The 26,883-nt window shown below is 31.7% G+C and overlaps 1 protein-coding gene across 10 annotated transcripts in view; it reads left to right on the top strand.

The window, feature by feature from the left end:
* The first annotated feature begins 586 nt into the window (after positions 1 to 586).
* Positions 587 to 26,883, top strand: part of LOC127737292 (misshapen-like kinase 1) — a 119,908-nt gene continuing 93,611 nt past the window's right edge. For all 10 annotated transcript variants that reach the window (XM_052247876.1, XM_052247871.1, XM_052247879.1 and 7 more), the window contains exons 1-11: positions 587 to 859; positions 10,457 to 10,522; positions 20,373 to 20,429; positions 20,799 to 20,843; positions 22,010 to 22,090; positions 22,908 to 22,956; positions 23,538 to 23,599; positions 24,226 to 24,316; positions 24,976 to 25,048; positions 25,393 to 25,450; positions 26,191 to 26,245. In XM_052247876.1, the coding sequence (XP_052103836.1) occupies positions 809 to 859; positions 10,457 to 10,522; positions 20,373 to 20,429; positions 20,799 to 20,843; positions 22,010 to 22,090; positions 22,908 to 22,956; positions 23,538 to 23,599; positions 24,226 to 24,316; positions 24,976 to 25,048; positions 25,393 to 25,450; positions 26,191 to 26,245 (688 nt within the window). In that variant the 5' untranslated portion in view covers positions 587 to 808. The remainder of the gene's footprint in view (positions 860 to 10,456; positions 10,523 to 20,372; positions 20,430 to 20,798; positions 20,844 to 22,009; positions 22,091 to 22,907; positions 22,957 to 23,537; positions 23,600 to 24,225; positions 24,317 to 24,975; positions 25,049 to 25,392; positions 25,451 to 26,190; positions 26,246 to 26,883) is intronic.

The following is a 26,883-nucleotide window of genomic DNA, read 5'->3' as shown; positions in this document are numbered from 1 at the left end:
TTTCAATCCCGAATCTACTTTAAATAATCAGCTTCTAGAAATTTAAAAAAAATCGCGGATTTTTCTTTTTGGTACGGATATTAGTGCTGCGACTAATAGATAACAAGTAAAATAGATCCCATTTGCATTCTTCTTTTTTATACTGGGATTCTGTTTCATCTTTTCTTTTAAAGAAAAATACATCATATCAACCCTTAATAATTCTTCTTTGAGACATAATTTATAGACTCTGATAATTTAATGTACGGTAGATCAAAAGCTACAGGTAAATAAGTAACTACGGGACACTGAAAAATTTATTAGTTATTGTTGAATAGTATTAGAAGTTTCAAGTTCCTTCATTGTATTAGTCCCGACTAAGTGTAACCATAGACATGTATATAACGTCTGGGACTTCTTTTATATACCCAGTATACAATGTATGAGGGTCTTGGTGGGGGTTTACATAAAAGAGAATAATGGGCGAAACTTTTAAAGAATAGAGAAAAATGGATACAGACGGATACAGGTTGTTATCTTAAGCGATTGAACTGCAATCTTTAGAACCGGAAACAGCTGTTGATAGTTTTCTCCCCCTGACTCATGTTACCCAGCATGCACCAGCACTGTCATCCTCGTTTGTAATCATAAATTTTGTAAATTTTTAACAAAATAATGACTTTATTTTCATTTTATATTGACAGAATACAATATCAAATATACTTAAAATCAAATATTTCATAAAATGTATCTTTGCAATACCACAGTCAACAACTTAAGATAACTTTCTTCATTTGTCTGCGGATGAGGATTGTCATTTTCGTTCAGGATGGCCTCCGTTAACGTTAGCCTGGATGATATAGATTTGTCTAGTCTCCGAGTAAGTATTAGTATTTAATCATTATTCTGGTATAAATATTTTGAAAACATAGTTATTTTGTATAATTTCTAATTTTTAAAAGGGTATTTTGACCGTTGAAAAAAGTGTAAACAAAGACTTGACACAAGGAAAAGCTTATAGTATTAACTTATACAGTTTTCACAACTATTAATCCGAAGTCCGATGACCCAACAGTAACAATCTTGTATATATATTTATAGTTATTCAAGATAAAAGGCATAAATTGACAGACACAATACTGTAAAAATGACATACAAATATAGACATGAATAGGATATTACCATTTACAGACACTAAAATGATTTACAGTTAAGATCACTAAAAATAATAATTTAAAAGATAAAATTATGAAAATTTTCATTATTTTAATTTTTTGACTAGACTGTAAATAATTAATTAAATGGACTTGATATCCACTGCAGCCTAATAATACCTTAGGATGACCCACAAAAGTTAATGAAACTTATTTCCAGTGGGGTCCTTTAACATGTTTAAAGAACCAATATCAGGATTCCAACTGAAGATTAACAAGCTTTGTAGAAATTTTGTAAAAAACTGATTTTCAGTTTAAAAAGTTTTTTGTGAAGGCTGCTTATTGCCCCACCATTTGCCCACTGCAAAATCTCCCTATACCAACTACATGTAGCTAATGGGATGGAGTGATATCCTGCTGAATGAAGATTTGCCTGTTTGCCTCACTTGGACTTATAAGTAGCATTTAGTAAAGTAAAATAATCACAACTTGGTACAGGTACAATCCAGAATCTCATATCTGTATGTTTTTAAAAAAAACTTGAAAGTGGAAAAGGTGTGCTGTAAATAAACTTTAAACTTTTATTGTTTGAGAATAAAAGAAGGTGAATTTCATAATATATTGTGGTTCCAGTATATATACGTACTGTACAATAATCTGTTTATTCAATTATTGGTTGAGAATATAAGGAATTTCATTACTTCCAAAATATGGATGTGTGTCTTTACTTGCATATGTTATATTAATGATACAGATGAAAATTTAACTCCTTTTCTTTATGGGGCGAGATGGCAGGTCTAAATTCTGCGGGATATACCATGTTTGGTAGGGCAAGATGGTACATGTACATTTGTAGGTCTAAACACAATAGGATTGACTTATTTTTCATAAGTGGGGCAAGTTGGCAGGTCTAATTTAAGTAGGGCAGTGTTCCAGCTAGGTCGTTTTCACAGGGCGGTCCGCCCGCCCTTTCCAGAGTGCCGCCCTGTGCCCTTTTTACAGTTTGCCGGGCGCCCTGCCTTTTTGAGATCGATTGGTATATTATTTTGTTCGTATTGATATCATCAGCCAATTACGAAAATTTACCTGGCGACAAGTATATGACTTTGTTTACGACCCCAAGCTAATCAACGGTTACAACAGGTGTCATAATCTGTTGTTATAGGTAATCTGTTTATCTGATGGGTCATTTAATGATCATCAACATTAATTCATTCAAATAGAATCGGTCAGTCGGCATTTGTCTTTGAACTTGAAGAAATGTTCATACAACTTGGGCACAATTAGCAATGTTTACCGTAGTTTCATGGAGAAAACGTAATTGACAGAAAGTCGAAAACCATAATCAACTCGTTAAAAACATTGCTCTTATTGTTTTCCGTGAAATAAATAGCAAATTAAAACGTATTTTTCATTGACTGCCTTGAATTTTTATACGAAAATAACAAAATTGGCCGCCATATTGTTGATCGTATTTACATCTTCTAAGTACTGTTTATTATCCTCCAAAGAAGGAGCACACCCAAATAAAGAAAGATAAATCAATCTTATTTTTTCCTAGCATTGAGTAACCTACATGTATTAAAGATATTATAAAATATGTCTTCATACTTCTGGCTTTAGAATTTATATGTTTAGGTGTTTTGAGTTATGGGAAAAGTTAAAGAGGGTCTTAGTAGCAGGGTTGGTAGGGTGCCTTGGTCATCTTTTTCTGTATTTTTTATTTTCAATCCAAATTTTCACTGTTCACTATATCCTAACATTGTGCATTTACAGCTGTTTTGTGCTGTATTTCCATTAAGCACAGAAAAGATAGAAAGGTGAAACTTGTAAAGTGTGTCAGACCATAGAAACAGAATGAAGCAGGACATTTTTCAAAAAATACTGCATATAAAGCTTAACTGTGCCAAGCAATGATTTAAAACTTGTGTGACAAGCTGCTTGATAAGTTTTCAGCCTAAAAAGTAGAAAGATAGTTTTTCTCTGGGCTAATGATGTTGTTCTTGTATATATATAACCAGTGATTCAATGAACAAACAATGTTTGATTATAATCTTTATTAAAACATGCCCTTTTCATATTATCATATCACACGTTAAATGGCCTTTTTATACGACCGCAAAAAATTTTGTGGGTGTATATTGGTATGACGTTGGCGTCGTCGTCCGGCGTCGTCGTCCGAAGACACATTGGTTTTCGCACTCTCACTTTAGTTTAAGTGAATGGATCTTTTTGAAATTTGACCATAAGGTTAAATACCACAAAAGGAAGGTTGGGATTGATTTTGGGGGTTAAGGTACCAACAGTTAAGGAATTAGGGGCCAAAAAGGGGCCAAAAATAAGCATTTTCTAGTTTCCAGGCAATAACTGTGGAACGGTGTATGGATCTCTCTGAAATTATACTACAAGTTTCCATACCACAAAGGGATGGTTAGGATTTGCTTTGGGGGGTTATGGCTCAAACCGTTTAGGAATTAGGGGCAAAAAAGGGGGAAAAACAAGGTTGTCCTGGTTAATGGACAAATACTTTAGTACAAAACATAATTTAAAGCAGTGTAAGGGAGATAAATCAAATACATCATTGAAATTATCTCCCTTACACTGCTTTTAAATTATGTATAAAGTAATGGTTAATGAACAATACAGATAATTTAAAACAGTGTAAGGGAGGTAATCCAAATACAACATTTTGGTTACTTCCCTTACACTGCTTTTAAATTATGTTTAAAGAAATGCATATTAATAAAGGAAGACCAGTAAAAATATCTGCAAATATTGCATCTTTTTTTTTTACAAAAAAATCCATATGAATGATTTGACACTATATTTTTTAATTCTATTATAAAATAGATTTTAAAAGTTAGCACTATGGTAAATTTAAATGGGTAATTATGGTTGCCAACTCCATTGGAAATTTGAATTGAGATTATGACCATATCTTGAAGGAAAGAATTTTTTAAGGGAAAAAAAGGGGGGGGGGGCAATTTTTTCTCATTTCAGATTTCAGAAATTAAAAAGAATTATTCCTCAAATATTATTTTTTTTTCAAATTTCAAATATTGAAAAATTTCAAGAAGTAATCTTTAATTGCACAGTATGGCGCATTAGATTTGTAAAATCTTTGATCACATTTATTTATTTGTTATGCCGAATCTAACAGTGTATTTAGATTTTTAATTTTGGGTCCAGTTTTCAAATTGGTCTACATTAAGGTCCAAAGGGTCCAAAATTAAAATTTGTTTGATTGTAGCAAAAATTGAATATATGAGGTTCTTTGATATGCTGAATCTAAACATGTATTTAGATTTTTGATTTTTGGCCCAGTTTTCAATTTGGTCCAAATTGGGGTCCAAAATTAAACTTTGTTTGATTTCAACAAAAATTGAATATATTGGGTTCTTTGATATGCTGAATCTAACCATGTATTTAGATTTTTTATTTGTGGACCCCGTTATCAAATTGGTTCATATTGAGGTCAAAAGGGTCAAAAATTAAACTTTGTTTGATTTCATCTAAAATTGAATTATTGGGGTTCTTTGATATTCCAAATCTAACCGTGTATTTAGATTTTTAATTTTGGGTCCTGTTTTTATACGACCGCAAAAAAATTTTGTGGTCGTATATTGGTATGACGTTGGCGTCGTCGTCGTCGTCGTCGTCGTCGTCCGGCGTCGTCGTCGTCCGGCGTCGTCGTCCGAATACACATTGGTTTTCGCACTCTAACTTTAGTTTAAGTGAATAGATCTTTTTGAAATTTTACCATTAGGTTAAATACCACAAAAGGAAGGTTGGGATTGATTTTGGGGGTTATGGTACCAACAGTTAAGGAATTAGGGGCCAAAAAGGGGCTAAAAATAAGCATTTTCTAGTTTCCAGACAATAACTGTGGAACGGTGTATGGATCTCTCTGAAATTATACTACAAGTTTCCATACCACAAAGGGATGGTTAGGATTTGCTTTGGGGGGTTATGGCTCAAACCGTTTAGGAATTAGGGGCAAAAAAGGGGGAAAAACAAGGTTGTCCTGGTTAATGGACAAATACTTTAGTACAAAACATAATTTAAAGCAGTGTAAGGGAGATAAATCAAATACATCATTGAAATTATCTCCCTTACACTGCTTTTAAATTATGTATAAAGTAATGGTTAATGAACAATAAAGATAATTTAAAACAGTGTAAGGGAGGTAATCCAAATACAACGTTTTGGTTACTTCCCTTACACTGCTTTTAAATTATGTTTAAAGAAATGCATATTTATAAAGGAAGACCAGTAGAAATATCTGCAAATGTTGCATCATTTTTTTTTACAAAAAAATCCATATGAAAGATTTGACACTATATTTTTAATTCTATTATAAAATAGATTAAGTTAGCACTATGGTAAATTTTAATGGGTAATTATGGTTGCCAACTCCATTGGAAATTTGAATTGAGATTATGACCATATCTTGAGGGAAAGAATTTTTGGGGGGAAAAAAGGGGGGGGGGATAAAAAGAAATTGATGGGGGTCAATTTTTTCTCATTTCAGATTTCAGAAATTAAAAAGAATTATTCTTCAAATATTATTTTTTTTTTGAAATTTCAAATATTGAAAAATTTCAAGAAGTAATCTTTAATTGCACAGTATGGTGCATTAGCATTAGATTTGTAAAATCTTTGATCACATTTATTTATTTGTTATGCCGAATCTAACAGTGTATTTAGATTTTTAATTTTGGGTCCAGTTTTCAAAATAGTCTACATTAAGGTCCAAAGGGTCCAAAATAAAACTTTGTTTGATTTTAGCAAAAATTGAATATATGAGGTTCTTTGATATGCTGAATCTAAACATGTATTTAGATTTTTGGCCCAGTTTTCAAGTTGGTCCAAATTGGGGTCCAAAATTAAACTTTGTTTGATTTCAACAAAAATTGAATATATGGGGTTCTTTGATATGCTGAATCTAACCATGTATTTAGATTTTTTATTTGTGGACCCCGTTATCAAATTGGTTCATATTGAGGTCAAAAGGGTCCAAAATTAAACTTTGTTTGATTTCATCTAAAATTGAATTATTGGGGCTCTTTGATATTCCAAATCTAACCGTGTATTTAGATTTTTAATTTTGGGTCCTGTTTTTTAAATTGGTCTACATTAAGGTCCAAAGGGTCCAAAATTAAACTTAGTTTGATTTTAACAAAAATTGAATTCTTGGGGTTCTTTGATATGCTGAATCTAAACATGTGTTTAGATTTTTGATTATGGGCCCAGTTTTCAAGTTGGTCCAAGATAAGGTCCAGTATTTAAACTTTGTTTGATTTCAACAAAAAATGAATATATGGGGTTCTTTGATATGCTGAATCTAAACATGTATTTAGATTTTTTATTATGGGCCCAGTTTTTAAGTTGGTCCAAATTGGGGTCCAAAATTAAACTTTGTTTGATTTCAACAAAAATTGAATATATGAGGTTCTTTGATATGCTGAATCTAACCATGTATTTAGATTTTTTATTTGTAGGCCCCGCTATTAAATTGGTTCATATTGAGGTCAAAAGGGTCCAAAATTAAACTTTGTTTGATTTCATCAAAAATTGAATTATTGGGGTTCTTTGATATGCTAAATCTAACCGTGTTTTTAGATGTTTAATTTGGGTCCCGTTTTTTAAATTGGTCTTCATTGAGGTCCAAAGGGTCCAAAATTAAACTTAGTTTGATTTTAACAAAAATTGAATTCTTGGGGTTCTTTGATATGCTGAATCTAAACATGTGTTTAGATTTTTGATCATGGGCCCAGTTTTCAAGTTGGTCCAAGTTGGGGTCCAAAATTAAACTTTTTTTGATTTCAACAAAAATTGAATATATGGGGTTCTTTGATATGCTGAATCTAACCATGAATTTAGATTTTTTATTTGTGGGCCCGCTATCAAATTGGTTCATATTGAGGTCAAAAGGGTCCAAAATTAAACTTTGTTTGATTTCATCAAAAATTGAATTATTGGGGTTCTTTGATATTCCAAATCTAACCGTGTATTTAGATTTTTAATTTTAAGTCCCGTTTTTCAAATTGGTCTACATTAAGGTCCAAAGGGTCCAAAATTAAACTTAGTTTGATTTTTAGCAAAAATTGAATTCTTGGGGTTCTTTGATATGCTGAATCTTAACATGTGTTTAGATTTTTGATTATGGGCCCAGTTTTCAAGTTTGTCCAAGTTGGGGTCCAAAATTAAACTTTGTTTGATTTTAACAAAAATTGAATATATGGGGTTCTTTGTAATGCTGAATCTAACCATGTATTTTGATTTTGGACATTAGACCATAATAGGTAAATTAAAAAAATTCAAGTTCTTAGACCACATTCTTTCTGTGTCAGAAACCTATGCTGTGTCAAATATTTAATAACAATCCAAATTCAGAGCTGTATCAAGCTTGAATGTTGTGTCCATACTTGCCCCAACTGTTCAGGGTTCGACCTCTGCGGTCGTATCAAGCTGCGCCCCAGCGAAGCATTTTATTTAAATTGGTCTACATTAAGGTCCAAAGGGTCCAAAATTAAACTTAGTTTGATTTTAACAAAAATTGAATTCTTGGGGTTCTTTGATATGCTGAATCTAAACATGTGTATAGATTTTTGATTATGGGCCCAGTTTTCAAGTTGGTCCAAGATAGGGTCCAGTATTTAAACTTTGTTTGATTTCAACAAAAATTGAATATATGGGGTTCTTTGATATGCTGAATCTAAACATGTATTTAGATTTATGATTATGGGCCCAGTTTTAAAGTTGGTCCAAATTGGGGTCCAAAATTAAACTTTGTTTGATTTCATCAAAAATTGAATTATTGGGGTTCTTTGATATTCCAAATCTAACCGTGTATTTAGATTTTTAATTTTAAGTCCCATTTTTTAAATTGGTCTACATTAAGGTCCAAAGGGTCCAAAATTAAACTTAGTTTGATTTTAGCAAAAATTGAATTCTTGGGGTTCTTTGATATGCTGAATCTAAACATGTGTTTAGATTTTTGATTATGGGCCCAGTTTTCAAGTTGGTCCAAGTTGGGGTCCAAAATTAAACTTTTTTTGATTTCAACAAAAATTGAATATATGGGGTTCTTTGATATGCTGAATCTAACCATGAATTTAGATTTTTTATTTCTGGGCCCCGCTATCAAATTGGTTCATATTGAGGTCAAAAGGGTCCAAAATTAAACTTTTTTTGATTTCATCAAAAATTGAATTATTGGGGTTCTTTGATATTCCAAATCTAACCGTGTATTTAGATTTTTAATTTTAAGTCCCATTTTTTAAATTGGTCTACATTAAGGTCCAAAGGGTCCAAAATTAAACTTAGTTTGATTTTAGCAAAAATTGAATTCTTGGGGTTCTTTGATATGCTGAATCTAAACATGTGTTTAGATTTTTGATTATGGGCCCAGTTTTCAAGTTTGTCCAAGTTGGGGTCCAAAATTAAACTTTGTTTGATTTTAACAAAAATTGAATATATGGGGTTCTTTAATATGCTGAATCTAACCATGTATTTTGATTTTGGACATTGGACCATAATAGGTAAATTAAAAAAATTCAAGTTCTTAGACCACATTCTTTCTGTGTCAGAAACCTATGCTGTGTCAAATATTTAATAACAATCCAAATTCAGAGCTGTATCAAGCTTGAATGTTGTGTCCATACTTGCCCCAACTGTTCAGGGTTCGACCTCTGCGGTCGTATCAAGCTGCGCCCCAGCGAAGCATTTTATTCAGTATTGGCACCCTGCCCTTTTGAAATCCTAGCTGGAACACTGTAGGATATGACTACTTTTCACTATTCATGCTAGTGGGGCGGCTTTCTACATGTATACATGTATCTATATATATACGTAGGTCCTAAAACAGTGGGATTAAACTCCTTATAATTAGTGGGGCAAGTTGGCAGGCACTTATTCATCGGGATTTACTACTTTTCATTAGTAGGACAGGTTGTCATGAATTCCTTTTAAATTAACTTGTATGTTCTTTATCAAATTTGAAGTTCCAATGATTAGTTAGCATGCTACATTTTTAAGCAATGAGCTAAGTTTGATCTCACAGACAAAGAAAGGGAAACAAATCGAAATGGTCTTAGTTAAAGGTAAAACGCAGTACTTAAGACTGCCAAACCCAGAATATGTTTTTCTCAAGCATACATGTACAAATGTAAGCACTTTTGTGGGTCATATGTTTTTTGGGTCCACTCTATGCATATACAGTGATATACATCTATTAGCATCTTTGGGTCTTGCAGGTCAAGAAAGTAGTCAAAATTGATGTTTTTTGCACCATATTACCAACTTTTTGGCAGTATCCTCCCAGTGGCTCCCACTATATGGCTTATCTCACAAGTTTCAATGTACTCACATTTGTTAAAAATTAGATAATTTTACTCAAAATGTATGCAGTGTGTGAAAACTTTGCCCGTCAAGTTGAAAAGAGCAAGTAAGAAACAGATAAGGCAAGCTGAAGCACTGAATGTGAGTACTAATGCTTGGGAACTCTCAAAGGCGATATTTTCTGGGCAATTTAAAGTGATTCAGCAGCAGCCCGACCATGCATTGTCAAAAAGTTCATAAGTTTTAAGTCTGTGAACCTTAATTAAAAGTGTAATACAAATATAACTTGCATTTTTGGTGAAAACTACTTTGTGTAGCAGATATACAATGTATAGAAATATAAACTATAAAATGATCAGCAAAATAAGATCTACTTATAAGTTGAAAAGATATTTTTAGACATCAATAACTTTGTCAAATATTAATCTTCATTCAATGTTATGAAACTTGGACAGAAACTTCTCTCTGATCAAAAGAGAGTATCCAGAGCATATTTTGAAAATATTTTTTGTTGTTGCAGTTAACCAAGGTTAAAGTTTAACAGACAGCAGCAACTTTGTCAAACCTTCATGCAATTATATAAATTATTTTTGGGTAAAAACATGATGTCATATAAATGAAAAATTCAAAAGTGAATAAATGATGTTTTTATACGACCGCATATTGGTATGACGTTGGCGTCGTAGTCGTCCGAAGACACATTGGTTTTCGAACTCTAACTTTAGTTTAAGTGAATGGATCTCTATGAAATTTTACCATAAGGTTCAATACCACAAAAGGAAGGTTGGGATTGATTTTGGGGGTTATGGTACCAACAGTTAAGGAATTAGGGGCCAAAAATAAGCATTTTTGTAACTTACAGACATAACTTGTGTGTTAGTGTATGGATCTCTCTGACATTGTACCACAAGGTTCCATTTCAATTATATATGCAGTTTTCAATTAGTACATGTAGGTTAACAGTTGTTTATAATTTTTAGGACCCTGCTGGAATTTTTGATTTGGTTGAAGTGGTTGGAAATGGAACTTATGGACAAGTTTACAAGGTAAATACATTGCTTTACACACACCAACTTTCTTATATACATTGAATGTAATTCTGTAAAATTCAATTACATGTACATGTATATTGTCACATCATATACAATTATTGTATATGATATGACAATATACATGTACATGTAATGACACCCCCAATGGGGATAGAAGGGAGCATTATATTTTCTGTTAGTCAGTCCATCCTGTATCCATGGTATCAGACTATAAAGTTTATTCAAAGGTAGTTTACAATGAGGTTGTGGTCTCATCAATTTAAAACTAATTATATATAAGTACACATGTTCCTTACTATCATAAACATGTATGAACTTCTTAAAATGTATGCCAAAAAATGGTTTGGACCCACATTTCATAGTCCACTGAACATGGAAATGTCATAGTGTAAGCAGGGAATGATTGCCTATAGACAAACAATTTTTGTTTTTTTAAGCTCTTGTTAATTTGTTCACAATGTCCACACTTTCTGAAGGTATAGTGACATTTGGATATTTTGGATTTATGTACACTTTGCCAGGTAAATTAAATTTGAAATAGTAAAACTACCGTTGGAAGTCCGCAAAGCTTCAAATACAGTTATCTCTATTCTAATGCACAAATTATTCAATTCTAGTCATTATTTCGGTTTAAGATTTTATCAAAAATTCCACGAAATGATGTTATCCTCTTTTGTACCTAAACTAGGTGACGTCATAGGTATACTTCCGCTTTCAAATGTAAACACCTGGGATTTCTGGCTCGTCCGCCTCAGAATGTAATAAAATTTGATAAATATAAGATTTCTAGGTGCAAAATGTTAGTTTTTATCCCCCTGCCGTAGCGGAGGGGGCATTAAGTTTTACCCTTGTCTGTCTGTATGTCCCAAAGTTGGTTTCTGTTCTCTAACTTTAGTTTGCCTCAACCAAATGTTATGAAACTTATACACAATGCTTATTACCACAAAACACAGATCAAGTTTGAATATTGGTGGCGTCACTTTAACCATTCTAGAGTTGTGCCCCTTTACAAATGGAAAAATTGCTGAATTTTTCGTTTCCGTTCTCTTCCTTAAGTTAGCCTCAACCAAATGTTATGATACAGATCAGGTTTGAATTTTGGGGGTGTCACTTTTATTGTTCTAGTGTTATATATGCCCCTTTACTTTTCGTTTCCGTTCTATAAATTACATGTAAGTTTGCCTCAACCAAATTTTGTGAAACTTATACACAATACTTATTACCACAAAATTCAGATCAAGTACAAATTTGGGTAGCGTCACTTTTAACGTTCTTCAGTTATGTCCCTTTATAACTTTATATGATATGCAATTGGGGGCATCATCTATGTCCCATGGACACATTCCCCATTTATTTTGCTTATTATTGGAGACATTACATGTCAGTTTTAGTCCGTAAATCAAAATGAGAGCCCCCCTTAAGTTACATACAGGTAGATAGAGAATTGTAAGTTGATTGTCATCCAATCAGAACCATTGATACAAAAAAATTGTGTACAAAAATGATAGTACAAAATTAAAGGATTAGAATTTTTTCACTATGATAACTTTTTGCCCCGCTATGAGGTGTGTACAGATGTTTAAGTAGTTAAAGGATTAGAAGTTGTTCACAATGATAACTTTTTGTCCCTCAACGAGGTGTGTATAGAAGTTTAAGTAGTTGATTTTCATTAAGACTTTGGGATTGGTTAATATTAGAACTGTGGGATATGATACATATATTGATGTCATATGAATGTACATTTAATTTTCTATCTTATTTAATGGTTAAAAATTTGAATAAATTTGTGACCTGAATCATTTCCATTGATAAAAATTTAAACTTCCTAAAACAGGGTTACATTTAACATACTTACCTGTTTATAAACAACCTGCTCAAAAAGTATTTAAGTACAAATATTTGAAAGGTGTTGTCTGATAAAGCTTTAATTAATACCTGAATTTTGTTATATCTTAATCAAATTTAATATATGTTTACAAAATTATGAAACATATGATACCAAATAGTAAAATGAGCAACATCTCTAATATGACTGACCGCCCCCAGAAATGCTTTTTGATCAGTTTGAAGATAAGCTTAATGGACTTTGTTAGTCAATCTATAGCTACCATAAAGTTTTTGTTTATATCAGTTTACATTTTAAGATCACTGATTTAACAGTGTGTTGAAATATTTACAAAAAGGTCTAATACACTTACATTTGTACCATTATAAAAATAAGGAGATTGCCTTTTTTATTCATGAAAACTGACGTCAATTAATATTCTAGTATAACAAATACAATGTACTACAAAATTAATTTACTGTAAAACCATTTCTAATGACAAAAAGTGTATTTTTATGTAGAAATGCTGAACTTCGTCAGTGTATTGCTAAAAATTAAATCTGTTTTAATATTTTATGTACATGTAGAGCACATTATTTATTTATATATATATATAGCAGATGATGTAATTAAATCTAAAATATATCTACATGTACTATGATTTTAAAAATGATGTAAGGTACATGTACATGTATGTTGTATATAATTATTCTTTCAACAGTCTATCATAATTCTTTATAGAATGGTACTTGTAAATGTTTAAGTATTTAAGCTAACGATATTTTATTGTTAGTTTTACAAAATAACCTATATTTTATATATGTATAATACATATGTAAGTGTTGAGACTTTTATAAATTATTGAATTTGAACCTTAAATTTGAAAGTCATCAAACAATAATTTCAATGTTTTGCAACCCAGTCAAGTGTAAAAAGTACCTGAGGTTATGTCCAGCTCATTTTAATTGAAGGACAGGAATCTGCAATCTGGTTGCTGTCTTGTCATAATTATTTTCCATTTAATAATATTAGCTTTAAACATACCATTGATTTTCTCTTTGCATTGTTTCATACTTTGTTATCTAAGGCCTTTTATACAGTTCACACATACAAGGTTTCACACTTCAATATCTAAGGCTACAGTACACACACTGTGATTCAGTTTAAAATAACTGTTGCTGGTGTTAAGTGATATACTGTAAAACACGATGATTGCTGGTGTTGAGTGATTCACTGTGAGTCAGGGTGATTGCTGGTGTTAAGTGATTCACTGAAAAAACATGTTGAGTGATTCCCTGTGAGTCAGGGTGATTGCTGGTGTCAAGTGATTCACTGAAAAAAACATGTTGATTGCTGGTGTTGAGTGATTCACTGTGAGTCAGGGTTATTGCAGGTATTAAGTGATTCACTGAAACATGTTGATTGCTGGTGTTGAGTGATTCTCACTGTGAATCAGGGTAATTGCTGATGTTAAGTGATTCACTAAAAATAACATGTTGATTGCTGGTGTTGAGTGATTCATTGTGGGTCAGGTTGATTGCTGGTATTGAGTGATTCACTGTGAGTCAGGGTGATAGCTGATTTGAGTGATTTACTGTGAGTCAGGGTGATTGCTGGTGTTGAGTGATTCTCTGTGAGTCACGGTGAATACTGGTGTTGAGTGATTTACTGTGAGTCAGGGTGATTGCTGGTGTTGAGTAATTCACTGTGAGTCAGAGTGATTGCTGGTGTTGAATGATGCTCTGTTTAGCAGGGTGATTAATGGTGTTGAATGATTCACTGTGAGTCAGGTTGATTTCTTGTGGAGTGATTTACTGTAAAACATGGTGATTGCTGGTGTTGAGTGATTCACTGTGAGTCAGGGTAAATGCTGGTGTTGAGTGATTCACTGTGAGTCTGGATGATTGATGGTGTTAAGTGATTCACTGAAATTCAGGGTGATTGTTGGTGTATAGTGATTCTCTGCAAGCAATGGTGATTTCTGGTGTGGAGTGATTTACTATTAACATGGTGACTGCTGGGGTTAAGTGATTCACTGTGAGTCAGGGTGATTGCTGGTGTTCACTGTAAATTCGGTGACTGCTGGGGTGAATGATTCACTTTGAGCTTGAGGGGGTTGCTGGGGTAGATTGATTTACTGTAAGTCAGGGTGATTGCTGGTGATGAGTTATTCACTGTAAGCCAGGGTTATTGCTAGTGTTGAGTGAATCACTGAATGTGACCTATTCCCGAATATTTTTTTTTTGCCGAGTGTAAATTTGCATTGCTATACGACGTTTCTCAGTATTTATACATCCAACATTCATGTATTTATTTATGATGTTTCTGTTGTGGTTTTGATTGAATATTGTGTTATGTCTTATCATTTGTGGTTTGAATTCTGTATTTTCGGTACATTTCACATATATGTCTTATTTGTCAGTATAGTCGAGTTAATTTCCATTTTCCGTATGGATTAAGTATTGTGTTAGTCCAAATAATTATGACGTCGTCACAGCATTTATCCAAAATAGCCTTTCAATACCTTCATAGTCTTGATAATTGTTTGGACTAGTATTGGGAAAATAATTGTATGAATTTCAAGATTATATATTCGTTACAAAAATATGTCACTGTTTGTGATGTCCTGTGCTGTCTGTCGTTAATGGAAGATGTTCTTTGTTATTCTGCGGTTTACATGTTGTAATGACTATTATATTATTTGTTTGTGCGTTTCTCTGTGCTGAGTGTTCTTGCGTTTGTTTGTGCTGTATTTCTGTCACGTAGTGTTGTCATTTTAGCGATATCTTTTAACATTACCATATAAGCGGGAGGTTTGGCTAGCCATAAAACCAGGATCAATCCACCGTTTTTTCTTAAAATGTCCTGTACCAAGTCAGGAATATGGCAGTTGTTATCAAATAGTTCGTTTTATGTATGTTGGCGTTTGTTTTTGTTGCACTTCAGTGTTTCTGTTGTTCCGTTGTTTTCCTCTTATAGTTGATGTGTTTCCCTTGGTTTTAATTTGTAACCCGGATTCATTTTCTCTCAATTCATTTATGACTTTTGAACAGCGGTATACTACTGTTGCCTTTATTTATCAGTCAGGGTGATTGCTGTGTTGAGTGATTTTCTGTGAAACTGGGGGAAACTGTTGTTGAGTGATTCACTGTGAGTCATGGTGAATGTTGGTTTTGAGTGATTTACTGTGAAACTGTGGGATAACTGGTGTAAAGTGGTTCACTGTGAGTCAAGGTAAATATTAGTGTTGAGTGATTTACTGTGAAACTGGGAGATAACTGGTGTTGAGTGATTCACTGTGAGTCAGGGTGATTTCTGGTGCTGAGTGGTTTACTGTGAGTCAAGGTGATTGCTGGTGTTGAATGATTCACTGTGAGTCAGGGTTATTACTGGTGTTGAATGATTCACTGTGAGTCAGGGTGATTGCTGGCGTTGAATGATTCACTGTGAGTCAGGGTGATTACTGGTGTTGAGTGATTCACTGTGAGTCAGGGTGATTTCTGGTGCTGAGTAATTCACTGTGAGTCATGGTGATTGCTGGTTGTTGAATGATTCACTGTGAGTCAGGGTTATTACTGGTGTTGAGTGATTCACTGTGAGTCAGTGTGATTTCTGGTGCTGAGTGATTCACTGTGAGTCAGGGTGATTGCTGGTTTTGAATGATTCACTGTGAGTCAGCGTGATTGCTGGTGCTGAGTGATTCACTGTGAGTCATGGTGATTGCTGGTGATTTAGAGTGACATCACTCTGATTAATGACCCTGTCATATATTACCTATGTAAAATAAAGAGATTACATGTATATATCAGGGCGGGTTTTTCCAAGGCTTGGCACTACTCCCAGAAATTGCCAATATAATTTTTAAGTTTTTTTTTTACCCAGAATAGGTCTGTCTGATATCTTAGTTACATGCTATATGAATATACAAGAATTACATTCCAATAGGAACATAAAATTTATTTCCAAAACCAGTGTTTTAAACAAGTGAGAAATCTGTACCAAGTCAGAACATCTGGTCTACAAATATTCAAATAGGAAATTAAAACACATCAATCCTAAAGGACAGTTAGAACCCAAAACTTTACACTGAACAAATTCAATTAATAAAAAGCTTTCAATATTGTTTCTTAATTTGGTAAAAATATGTTCCTATGGCGAAACAAATGATATTTTCAAAAGAGGTGATAGAAAAGAAAAATAAAAAGGGGATGCCCTGATAGTTGACTACATCTTTTGTGAATAGCTGTCTCATTGGAGATCATACTGCGTTTATAATTGTTTAGATATCTGATATTATGCCCATAGGAAATTATTTTATATATGAAATGGATGTTAAGTTATAAATAGTAATCAATTTATATAATTATTCATTAGCAGATTGATTTGTTTGGTATTACTGTTGACATTTTAGCTGTCAATGTATGGTTGTATACAGGGTAGATTTTGTATACATGTTTGATTCAATCAATGTGACTTATAGTTCAGTTTGTTCAGACTTTGTCTATGAAGGTTTGTAGTTAAACCAAACAGGAGTGACATGGCTGGTGCAATACACACATCAGTATGTTACAACAGGTAGAGCATCCTTGTCTTACAGGCATACCATCTTAGTGTATTAGACAAATTGTACAGATGTGCATGTTATAGTTCAGCCTAAAAAAAATCAGTATAACAAAATGAGTTTGTCCACAATCCATGTTCTATCTTACCAGGGACCAAAGATTATTTCTGTGTTTATTTTATGATGATTATTGTGTACAGGTTCTATTAACTGGTATAGAAAAGATTTTACCCCTAAGTGAAGCATTTCTAATCCCTATGTTTAATGAAGTGTTAATAGACTTGATCACCTGTATACATGGTACATGAGCAGATTATTGTGGGTACTGTGTTGTGAATCAGAAAAACCAAGGAAGTCATTCTGGTCAGGAAGTATTTACATGCATGTATGGCATGTCTAGACTGATTAAAACCTACATAGTAGATGCAAGAAGTGCAAGGTCAAAAGGTCACATATGTTATTGTTTATATTATTTAAAGGCATAGATGTATAGTAAGAAGCCTGATAAACCTTTATCTAGTCGACATTTTAAAGTCTGGAATAGGGTTTATCATATTTGTGAACAAAAGAATATGTAAGGCTATGCAAGTGAATAAACAAAAAAAGATATCTAGAAATTTATGAACAAAAGAAAATGTAAGGCTATGCAAGTGAATAAACAAGAAAAGATATCTAGAAATTTATGAACAAAAGAATATGTAAGGCTATGCAAGTGAATAAACAAGAAAAGATATCTATTAAAAATTTATGAACAAAAGAAAATGTAAGGCTATGCAAATGAGACAGCAACCAAACAACATTATAAAACCAGAAAAGACATCTGATATTTAACATAAGTCTTAAACAATAAGCAAGCTTCTAATTAATTTATACAAAAAACTACATTTACAGTTTTTAAAGTAATTAGTTGCACTTTCTTCTAACCTAAACATATGAATCAGATTTTGATGCAAGTATTTTCCCTGTCAAGTGTTGTGTGTTGTTATGTTAATTATGTAAATAATGTAGTTAAAAGTATGAGCAGCCAAAAAGATGAATAAAAGAGATTGGGGTAAATAAGACAACAACATTTCCTTTATTTTAGAATTTGTAATGTGAGCCTTTTATTATTTGTTTATTGTTTATTCGTAAGATTTACCTTATGTAGTGTACTATAAGCATGTTAAGATTCAGATCTATGATTTTCAATGATTTCCTGTATTTAAACAAATGAAGTACAAAAACTTGATAAAAAATTACTTCCTTCATTTATAAGTGTCATGGACTTTGTGACACAGTTCTAGATAAGAATTGGAGGGGATTTGTTGTTTTCTAACTAGGCTATATTGAATTTTACCCATGCAACGAAATGTATCTAACATCTTTTATGTCTGTGGATTTGTGTATACTTTTGTCGGTTCCTCTCCCTTTCACATGAAATATTTGAATCTATGTGAATGATTATTTGTATGATTTTACAGAGAATAGTTTTGTCTGCTATAGCATTTAACACATGAGTTTTATTAGTCATTCCAAGAGGTTTACTGAGTGGTAATCATTGATTGTATTTAACAATTACAGGTTTGTCTGAAGGTCAAGTTATAGGATGATGTTACACATTTTTAGAAGACTTAGAATAGACAATTCGGTCTTTTATTCATAAGATAAATGCATATCATTTGTAAAAGTGTCTCAAAATCAATATTTTTCAATATATTTTTTAAAAAATTGCTAAATAAATTTCACTTCAATTGATGTAAAATAATCATAAGATTGTTGGCTTGGTTTTGGATGTGTTAGCATTTTATGACTTTATTCATAGTGAAAAATAAAAAAAAACACTACATTTTTCAGCTTTATAAGTGGTCCACTTTTATACTTTATACCATAATTTAATTTTGAAAGATGAATATACAAAAAAGAAATTTAGTGACCATATGATTTATTATTTTACATCTTTGTCATGTTATGGAAATTTATCTGGCAACAACATATCAATTTTAAAGATTTAAAAGTTTTAACTGCTTTTGTGGAAATGAAAATGTAAACATTTTTCAGAAAAAAAATACTACTGTGCATTGTACACAAATGTCCAACTATTTTGAAAGTTATATGTGTTCATTCATTTCTAAGCACATAATGTCTTTTCTTTTAATTAAGATACAACATGTCCACTCCAAGTTGTATGCTAAATCTTACAAGAACTTGTGACAGGCCACTTGACCAGTATCAAACCATAGTGCACATAAAGTTAGATTGTTGTTTTATAGAATGATAAGAGCGACAATTATAAAATGTATGTCTTTTAATGATTTTCTCTAAAGGATCATTGAAATGGTAGCCTCATCTATAAGATAAGATAAGAATTTTATTAATCTAATCAAGAACCCATAAAGGGCATCATTTACAACAATATTAAGCACAATATGATTGGAAAAAAGAAAAACTATATCCTAATATAATACTATCATATATTGGACAGGATCAGAGCCTAACACATCATGTGTCTTACATAACATTAACAATAATTGCATAATAATTTTATATATTTTGTATCCACCTGGATCTTATTTCTAAACACTTAATTATATAATTGCCTAGGCACATAAGAGTTGGTAAATGCTCATTTGTGAACAGCCAGAAATATTTTTTATCCTTGGGTAATTCTTTAAAATTATTACAAAAACTGTTTACTTTATCCCATAATAATTTTCTCTGTTCGTTATATAAAGGACAACTTACTGTGAAATGGGTCTCATCTTCAATAGAATTTGATCCATGTGATAGGCAGTGATGACATAGACGCTGACTTCTCTCTATGTATTTTTTACTATACCTATCTTTCTCAATTTTAAGATCATGTGCACTTATTCTCAATTTACATATAGCTCTTCTTATATTAAAATCTTTAATTGATAAATAAGCCTCCTTTACGAAGTCAGTCTTGAGGTTGAAATAATTTTCTAATTTACTATTACCTTGTGATAAGGTATCAGATCTTTTGACCCCCCAAAATGTTTTAAAACTGTTACAAAGTTTACATTTTACAAATTTAATTAATCTATTGAGCTTTGTATTCAAATTTTGTATATCAAGTGATTGAAGGACATATCTCATAGATGAATACCAACAATTAATGTTTCCTGCATCTAAAATTTTATTACAAACATAAGCATCATAAAGTAACCCATCGTCCAATTTGTTAAGCCTGTGTACATATTTTACCATAGATATAATGACAGAATATATATATTTATAGCGAGAATTTTACATGGCCATAAGTAGAAAATCTTGAATATGTGAATAAAAATTCCAATCAAACACATTTGTGTTTCCTTTTAATATATAATGTATGTAAATGAACAATGTGTTTTTCTTGGTATATATAAGGATCTGATGTAGGCAATAACTAACATTTTGAAAAATAGGAAATTTTTATAACTGAGCACAATCTTTATAATTGACTTTTAATGTTACAGGGTCGCCATACAAAAACAGGACAGCTGGCAGCCATCAAAGTTATGAATGTTAACGAGGTAAAGAAGCTTCTGACAATTGCATGTATCAAAGTTCTTCTTGTTGAAAAGTGAAGACTTTTAATTAGACTTAAGTAATTGAAGAGTAAAAATATTTGCAATGCATTTTTAGAATAAAATAGTTGAACATATATTGTTGAGGTACATTTTGTATAAGATCAAATGTGTTTTATGACTGTAATTATCTATTAGATGATCTTGCATTTTTGTAAATAAAAAACAAATTTTTGCTTGCATTATTATATTAAAGTTGTGGAAAGATTAAACCATTACCTTATTGAAATGTTTAAAGGATTTCATTTTTATTCACATGGATTATTTATGTATTTTAGGGATTCTGGTTTTGATTGAAATATTTTTTCATTTCAGGATGAAGAAGAAGAAATTAAATTAGAAATAAATGTTTTAAAGAAAGTAAGTAGATCTGTTGATATTGATAACTTAACTCACAGTTGTTAACAACAATATTACTATGTCATGTATGTGTCCCACTTATCTTAGATGAGGATTTTTTTAATGCAAGTTATTTATTGTGAATCTAAAAGTTACCTGAGCTTATATATCAATGTATATATTGTGAACATGTATAATTGAAAAGGTGTTCAAGGCTTCAACATATTAAAATAACTGTCTGCAATTTGATGTAGGGGGGAATTCTTTTAATCCGTTTGCCTTATAGGAATATTTGTATAAAACAACTTTTCATAGATGATGGGACACACTTTGAAGTGATATTCATCACTAATAAGAATTAAAATAAATTTTGTTTGTTATTCTACATTTTGAACCCGATTTGCAAATACATGTCAATGTGCTTTCAGCAACTCTTTGGTTCTATTATCTTTGCAATAAGCTCGAAACACAATAAAACTGTAAGCATCTACAAACCATTATAGTAACCCTGTCCTTCTATCAAAGTTAAATGCCAGCAAATTTTACTACAAATTGGAATGAAAATGTAACAGAAAATGTGAAGCTGGCCTAAATATACCAGCACTACTAATGGTATAGACCTTATTTGGGAATCTGCCACATTTGACTCAAGATTTTACGAATATTTAACTCTTGACGTAGACAAAAATCACTATTTGCTTTGTGGCATCAGTCATTAATCTTGTGTTGTTAAAATTCTAAGGGACTGTCTATGATATCCATTAATTGCATTAAAAAAACAATAAGGTGTATTTCTGAAGTGCAAGGTTTAACATTCAGGCCTATTATTCTTCTCACAAAATTTACAGGCTAAAAGGTAGAGATAAAAGAAATTCCAGATAACAGTTGTTAAGAAAAAGTATTTTATATATTTCATTGTTTGGGTTGTATATGGACTGGTTCAATGCCCAGAAATGTTTCTGTACATGTAGCACACAGTTACATTTTCTAAAGGAAAAAAATAATCAAACTACCAATTTAGTACCCTTTTAAGCTTAGCTTCAGTTTGTCAGTTTTGTAAGCTCAGGTGATTTTTCTTGGATACTATTCCTTGGACATCTGGGTATTTACTAGCAAACAGTTCTTTATTGTGCATGCCTATTGTAAACTTTTCATTGAAATGAAGTTTCATGTTTTGTTAATTTCAGTATTCCAACCATAGAAATATTGCTACATATTATGGGGCATTTATAAAGAAAAGCCCTCCTGGCAAGGACGACCAGTTATGGGTAAGAATATTTGTATTTAAAAAAAAAACACCACAGAACATCAGGCAAAAGACGACCATAAGTGAGTCATTGATATCAGACAAACACAGAATAGGGATGCATTTCAAAGAAAAAGCAAGCCCATATTTAAAGATGACCAAATGTGGGTCAAATATAGCTTTACAAAATAAGGAATTTACAACAAGAAAAAACCATGCAAGCTAATTATAAGGTCGCAAGATATGTTCTGTCAACTGAAATTGTACTTTATAAAACAATGGAAGAATAATCCAGCTCATACACGTAGTGTAACATTGATAGTGACATTAATTAAATATAGGACACAGATAGATATATATTTGCAACTTTTGTTAATTGTAACAAATTTATAAAGTGTTACATGTACTTTCATTGTTTAAGAAAATAGCAAAAGTTAGTTTAATCCTTTTTCCTTAAAAATTATGAGACACAAGATTTGGTGGTGGAATCTGTTTCTCTAATGATTTTTAAACAATATGCAGAAATCTTTATCCTTCTTTTCGAGCAACTTGCGATGTGTTATTTCTATGTGACGTCATCAGGCCTGGTCACCTTTTTTCATGACATCACAATAGGAATTTCAGAGGAAAGCAAGAAAATTTGACATCCTAATCGAATTTTGACCAATGAAGAACTGAGATCAAACAATTTTAAGTCATACCTATGTAGTTATTTGAATCAAGCAAGTGAGTTTAAAATCTTTCAATAAGACTCAATTCTGATAGGGCTGTTAAAACAATCATTACTTTTGGCTTGTTATGTATTTCCCACATATATAGATGTATGTTTTCTTTTAAAGCTGGTAATGGAGTTTTGTGGAGCAGGATCAGTAACAGATTTAGTGAAAGGTAACAGTTTATTGTGGTATTTTATAATAATCTTTTGGTTGTGGTAAGTTGTCACTGTTAGTTACTAGTTTGATATTAATTGATGTATGTGGTAAGTTCTTTGTATAAAATAAATTCCTTCTCAGAAATCTACATGTATTATGTTTTATAGTGATGTTATGCCACTTGAATCAGATATATTGTTTGAGCAGCATATTTATGTCTGCTTGACCTACATTTCATGCTTGAGTAACAGATGATTATTTGTGTTATTACTGTGTCTGAATCCAAAATGATAAAACATGGTAACGCTTCTACATGGTACAGTACTGTTCAGCTCCTTTTGATTAATGTCACCATAACATATTTTACACAGGTGATTAATAGAATTGATATGTGTCTCATATCTCAATAAATCCATTGTCTTATATACAGTTATACTGTCTACCTCTATTTCAAAAATTTGTCTGGATTGATATAAAACACAATAGGATGTGTAAAACAATTTTTGTTTTTCTTTGTGTGAATATTTGAAAGATAGAAATCATTTGATGTACTTTATGAAATAAAAGAGATTGAAGTGTTTTTGTTTATTATTTTAGCAACAAAGGGTAACACATTAAGAGAAGAATGGATTGCTTATGTTGCAAGGGAAATACTCAGGGTAAGTGGATGCTTATGTTGCAAGGGAAATACTCAGGGTAAGTGGATGCTTATGTTGCAAGAGAAATACTCAGGGTAAGTGGATGCTTATGGTGGAAGGGAAATACTCAGGGTAAGTGGATGCTTATATTGCAAGAGAAATACTCAGGGTAAGTGGATGCTTATGTTGGAAGGGAAATACTCAGGGTAAGTCAATTTTCATCTATGTGAGTAAAAAGTGCAAAGAGTTAAGTCATTGCTGGATAGATTTAATTTGTTTGTACAAAGCTATGAGAAATATTAATAAGGAAATTTGCCATAACAGAAACTTTTTAAGGACTACATGCAAATGCTGAGTTAACTGGTTTCTAAGAAACAAATATTTTATAGGACATGATCATTCTAATTGTAGAATGGTGTTGAATGCAAAGCAGGATGTGTTTAACCACAGCTGATTTTATTTTCTATGGGAGTTGGTATGATCCATTATTTTTATTATAAAGCACGTTTTCTGTCTTTGTTAGTCATTTAGAGCACTTGCTAAATTATTTGATCAAATAAATAAACCCATGAAAAGGTGGTGTATACTTTCCATATAAACTGCTAAAACTATGACAACTTTTTATTATGCTATTTTCAATGCTTCAGGGTTTAGCACATCTTCACCAGAACAAAGTCATCCATCGTGATATTAAAGGACAGAATGTTTTATTAACAGATAATGCTGAAGTCAAACTAGGTAAGGCTTATCCTCAATTTGAATCAGTTAACATGGTCAGGAATGTTAGATCTAACTTTATTTACGTAAGCACAGACTATCAGGTGTATTATGTGTGTAGTTCTTTCCAAAGAGCCAGCTGATATGAAATTTCAACTAGAACTTCAAAGTTATCAATTCCTCTTGATCATGTGTTCACGAAAGATTGTTTCAATAAGTATCTTGAGTTCTCAGAATTCACTTATGGAAGACTTAGGTTTTAGGCACTGTTTTTAGCACTAGTCATTCTGATAAAAGAATTTCCAGTTCCTTATTTGCAATATGTCAGGATTTGTTATGTTCAAGTTCATCATTTGAACTTGCTTTGATATATAAAGCTCTGAAAAAGTTCATTTAGTTCATATTTTTTCCACACATAGAAAATTCATTAAAAAATGTTAAAAGGTCCAAACATGTATATGAGTTTAATGAAATGAGTTTGCAATCTGTACCCTTCTCATAGTCATTAAGTAAATATACATCCATAATAAAATATGACAGTAGTTGACAAATTAGGCAGCAACCCAAAAAACAGGTTTACATAGGGGTCACTATTCATTGCATTACATATAAAGCATCAATAAGTGTTATCTTTGTTAACAAAAGGATTACAATATAATAATAAATGTTGTTCATTTCAGTTGATTTTGGCGTCAGTGCTCAACTTGACAAAACCATTGGCAGGAGGAACACATTTATTGGAACCCCATACTGGTGAGATCTTATTACGTCATACTTACAATAAAACTTATTTTGTGGATAAAGTAAACTACATAGGAATCAATTGATAAGGTTTTATGCTGAACACACCTCAACTAGTTATCTCAAACACGGTGGACAAAACTATTTACACAGAAATAGGACATTTAATGGCCCACAATATTGAAATCTATGTAAAGACGAATTGTTCACTTTGGTAAAAAAAATTTAATTCTTTTTTTGATCATCTGAAAAGTTCCTATCCAATAATTGTATCTATAGTTAATAAATTAATCATTATCTCTGCACTGCTTGTTTAACCATTATTTGAATTTTCTTTACTGATTGTTTATTTGTAGGATGGCTCCAGAAGTGATAGCCTGTGATGAGAATTCGGAAGCTACTTATGACAATAGGGTTTGTATTCCTCATCATAGATTGTTCATTACCTTGGTAACAACTGTAGTAACTATTTCTTTAATCTGGGCCATATCCATCTATTTTTAGACATGACATATTAATTTATATTGTTTCTTTTCACTTCATAGTTTCTTTGCTATGACCTACATTTTTAGTGTAAACTTTTTCAAGTGTAAACATATTGGCAAGCAAGAATCAATTAAGTTTTATTTATCAAGGAAATTTTTATCGAAAATCTTCAAAATGAAACAAGCTTCTTTGAGCCTCTAGTTATAAAAATTTGACACACCTTAATCTTGTGTTTTTTTACAGCCAGTGTTTAAGTAATCCAATACTGAATTAACAAAGCATTTTGAAAATAAAATTCTTCAGCAGAACAGACCACATAAGAATGCATTTACATAAAATTGAGAATATAAAAATAAGGAGATTTTGAATGATAGCCAATGAGACTACAATCCACCAGAGACCAAAGGATGAGAATGTTATCAACTATAGGGCACTGTACAGACTTCAACAATGAGCAAAACCCATACCATATAGTATGCTTTAAAAGCCCCCCGAAAAATGTAAAACAAGTCTAAAGAGAAAACCAATTACACAAATTTTCTTATGTTTGGGAGGTTTTCAAATTTGAATCGGGTGAAAAACTCCACTCTAAACATTATGTATTTAAATACTTGTAATGAAAGTACAATATTCAATCTAAATTAACTTGATGTATATTGTTTTGACAGAGTGATTTATGGTCATTAGGGATAACTGCAATAGAAATGGCTGAAGGCAAGCCACGTAAGTAGACAATCTCTAAAGTGATATACATCTGTTGTGTTATTATCTTAATATATAAAACTGTTTTAAAATCATTTCTTTTATATGATTTGATATAAACCATTGATAACATATAAATCCAAAGCAATACATCAACTGAAGTTGAAGCATTACTTATGAAACACCATGTATACCTCTTAATAAACTATAATTGATCAATTACAAGTAGATTGGTAAACATGTGTAAAGTTTAGATTGTCATTAAGTAGAGAGAATAGAAATTTCATCAAACATTCAAATAAAGCAACCCATGTTTCTTTCTATAAAAAATTTCCAGTTCTACCCTAATGAAAAGATTATTTTGTATGAAGAAAATCTAGTACAATTTTGCTTATCTCATCATGAGAAACGAAGAGATTTTCATCTGCATTAATACTAATTTGAATTGTTGACTTTATCCACGAAATACACGAAAATTAATTTTGTTTGCCCAGTAAATCCATGCATTAAGTTTACACAATATTTCAGGCACAGACTTAAAGGAGGAACAAACTTGCCCAGCATGGTATTCATATGGAATGAAGTTTCCAGTAAATGTACAAAATAATAAATGAACAGGAAATATATTTTTTATTTATATTGATATTGTTTTCTTACAG

The sequence above is a fragment of the Mytilus californianus genome, unplaced genomic scaffold (genome assembly GCF_021869535.1).
Source record: "Mytilus californianus isolate M0D057914Y unplaced genomic scaffold, xbMytCali1.0.p SCAF_4, whole genome shotgun sequence".
NCBI classification, from domain to species: domain Eukaryota; kingdom Metazoa; phylum Mollusca; class Bivalvia; order Mytilida; family Mytilidae; genus Mytilus; species Mytilus californianus.
The sequence above is the reverse complement of the archived record's forward strand: the minus strand, read 5'-3'. Positions and strand labels throughout refer to the sequence as shown.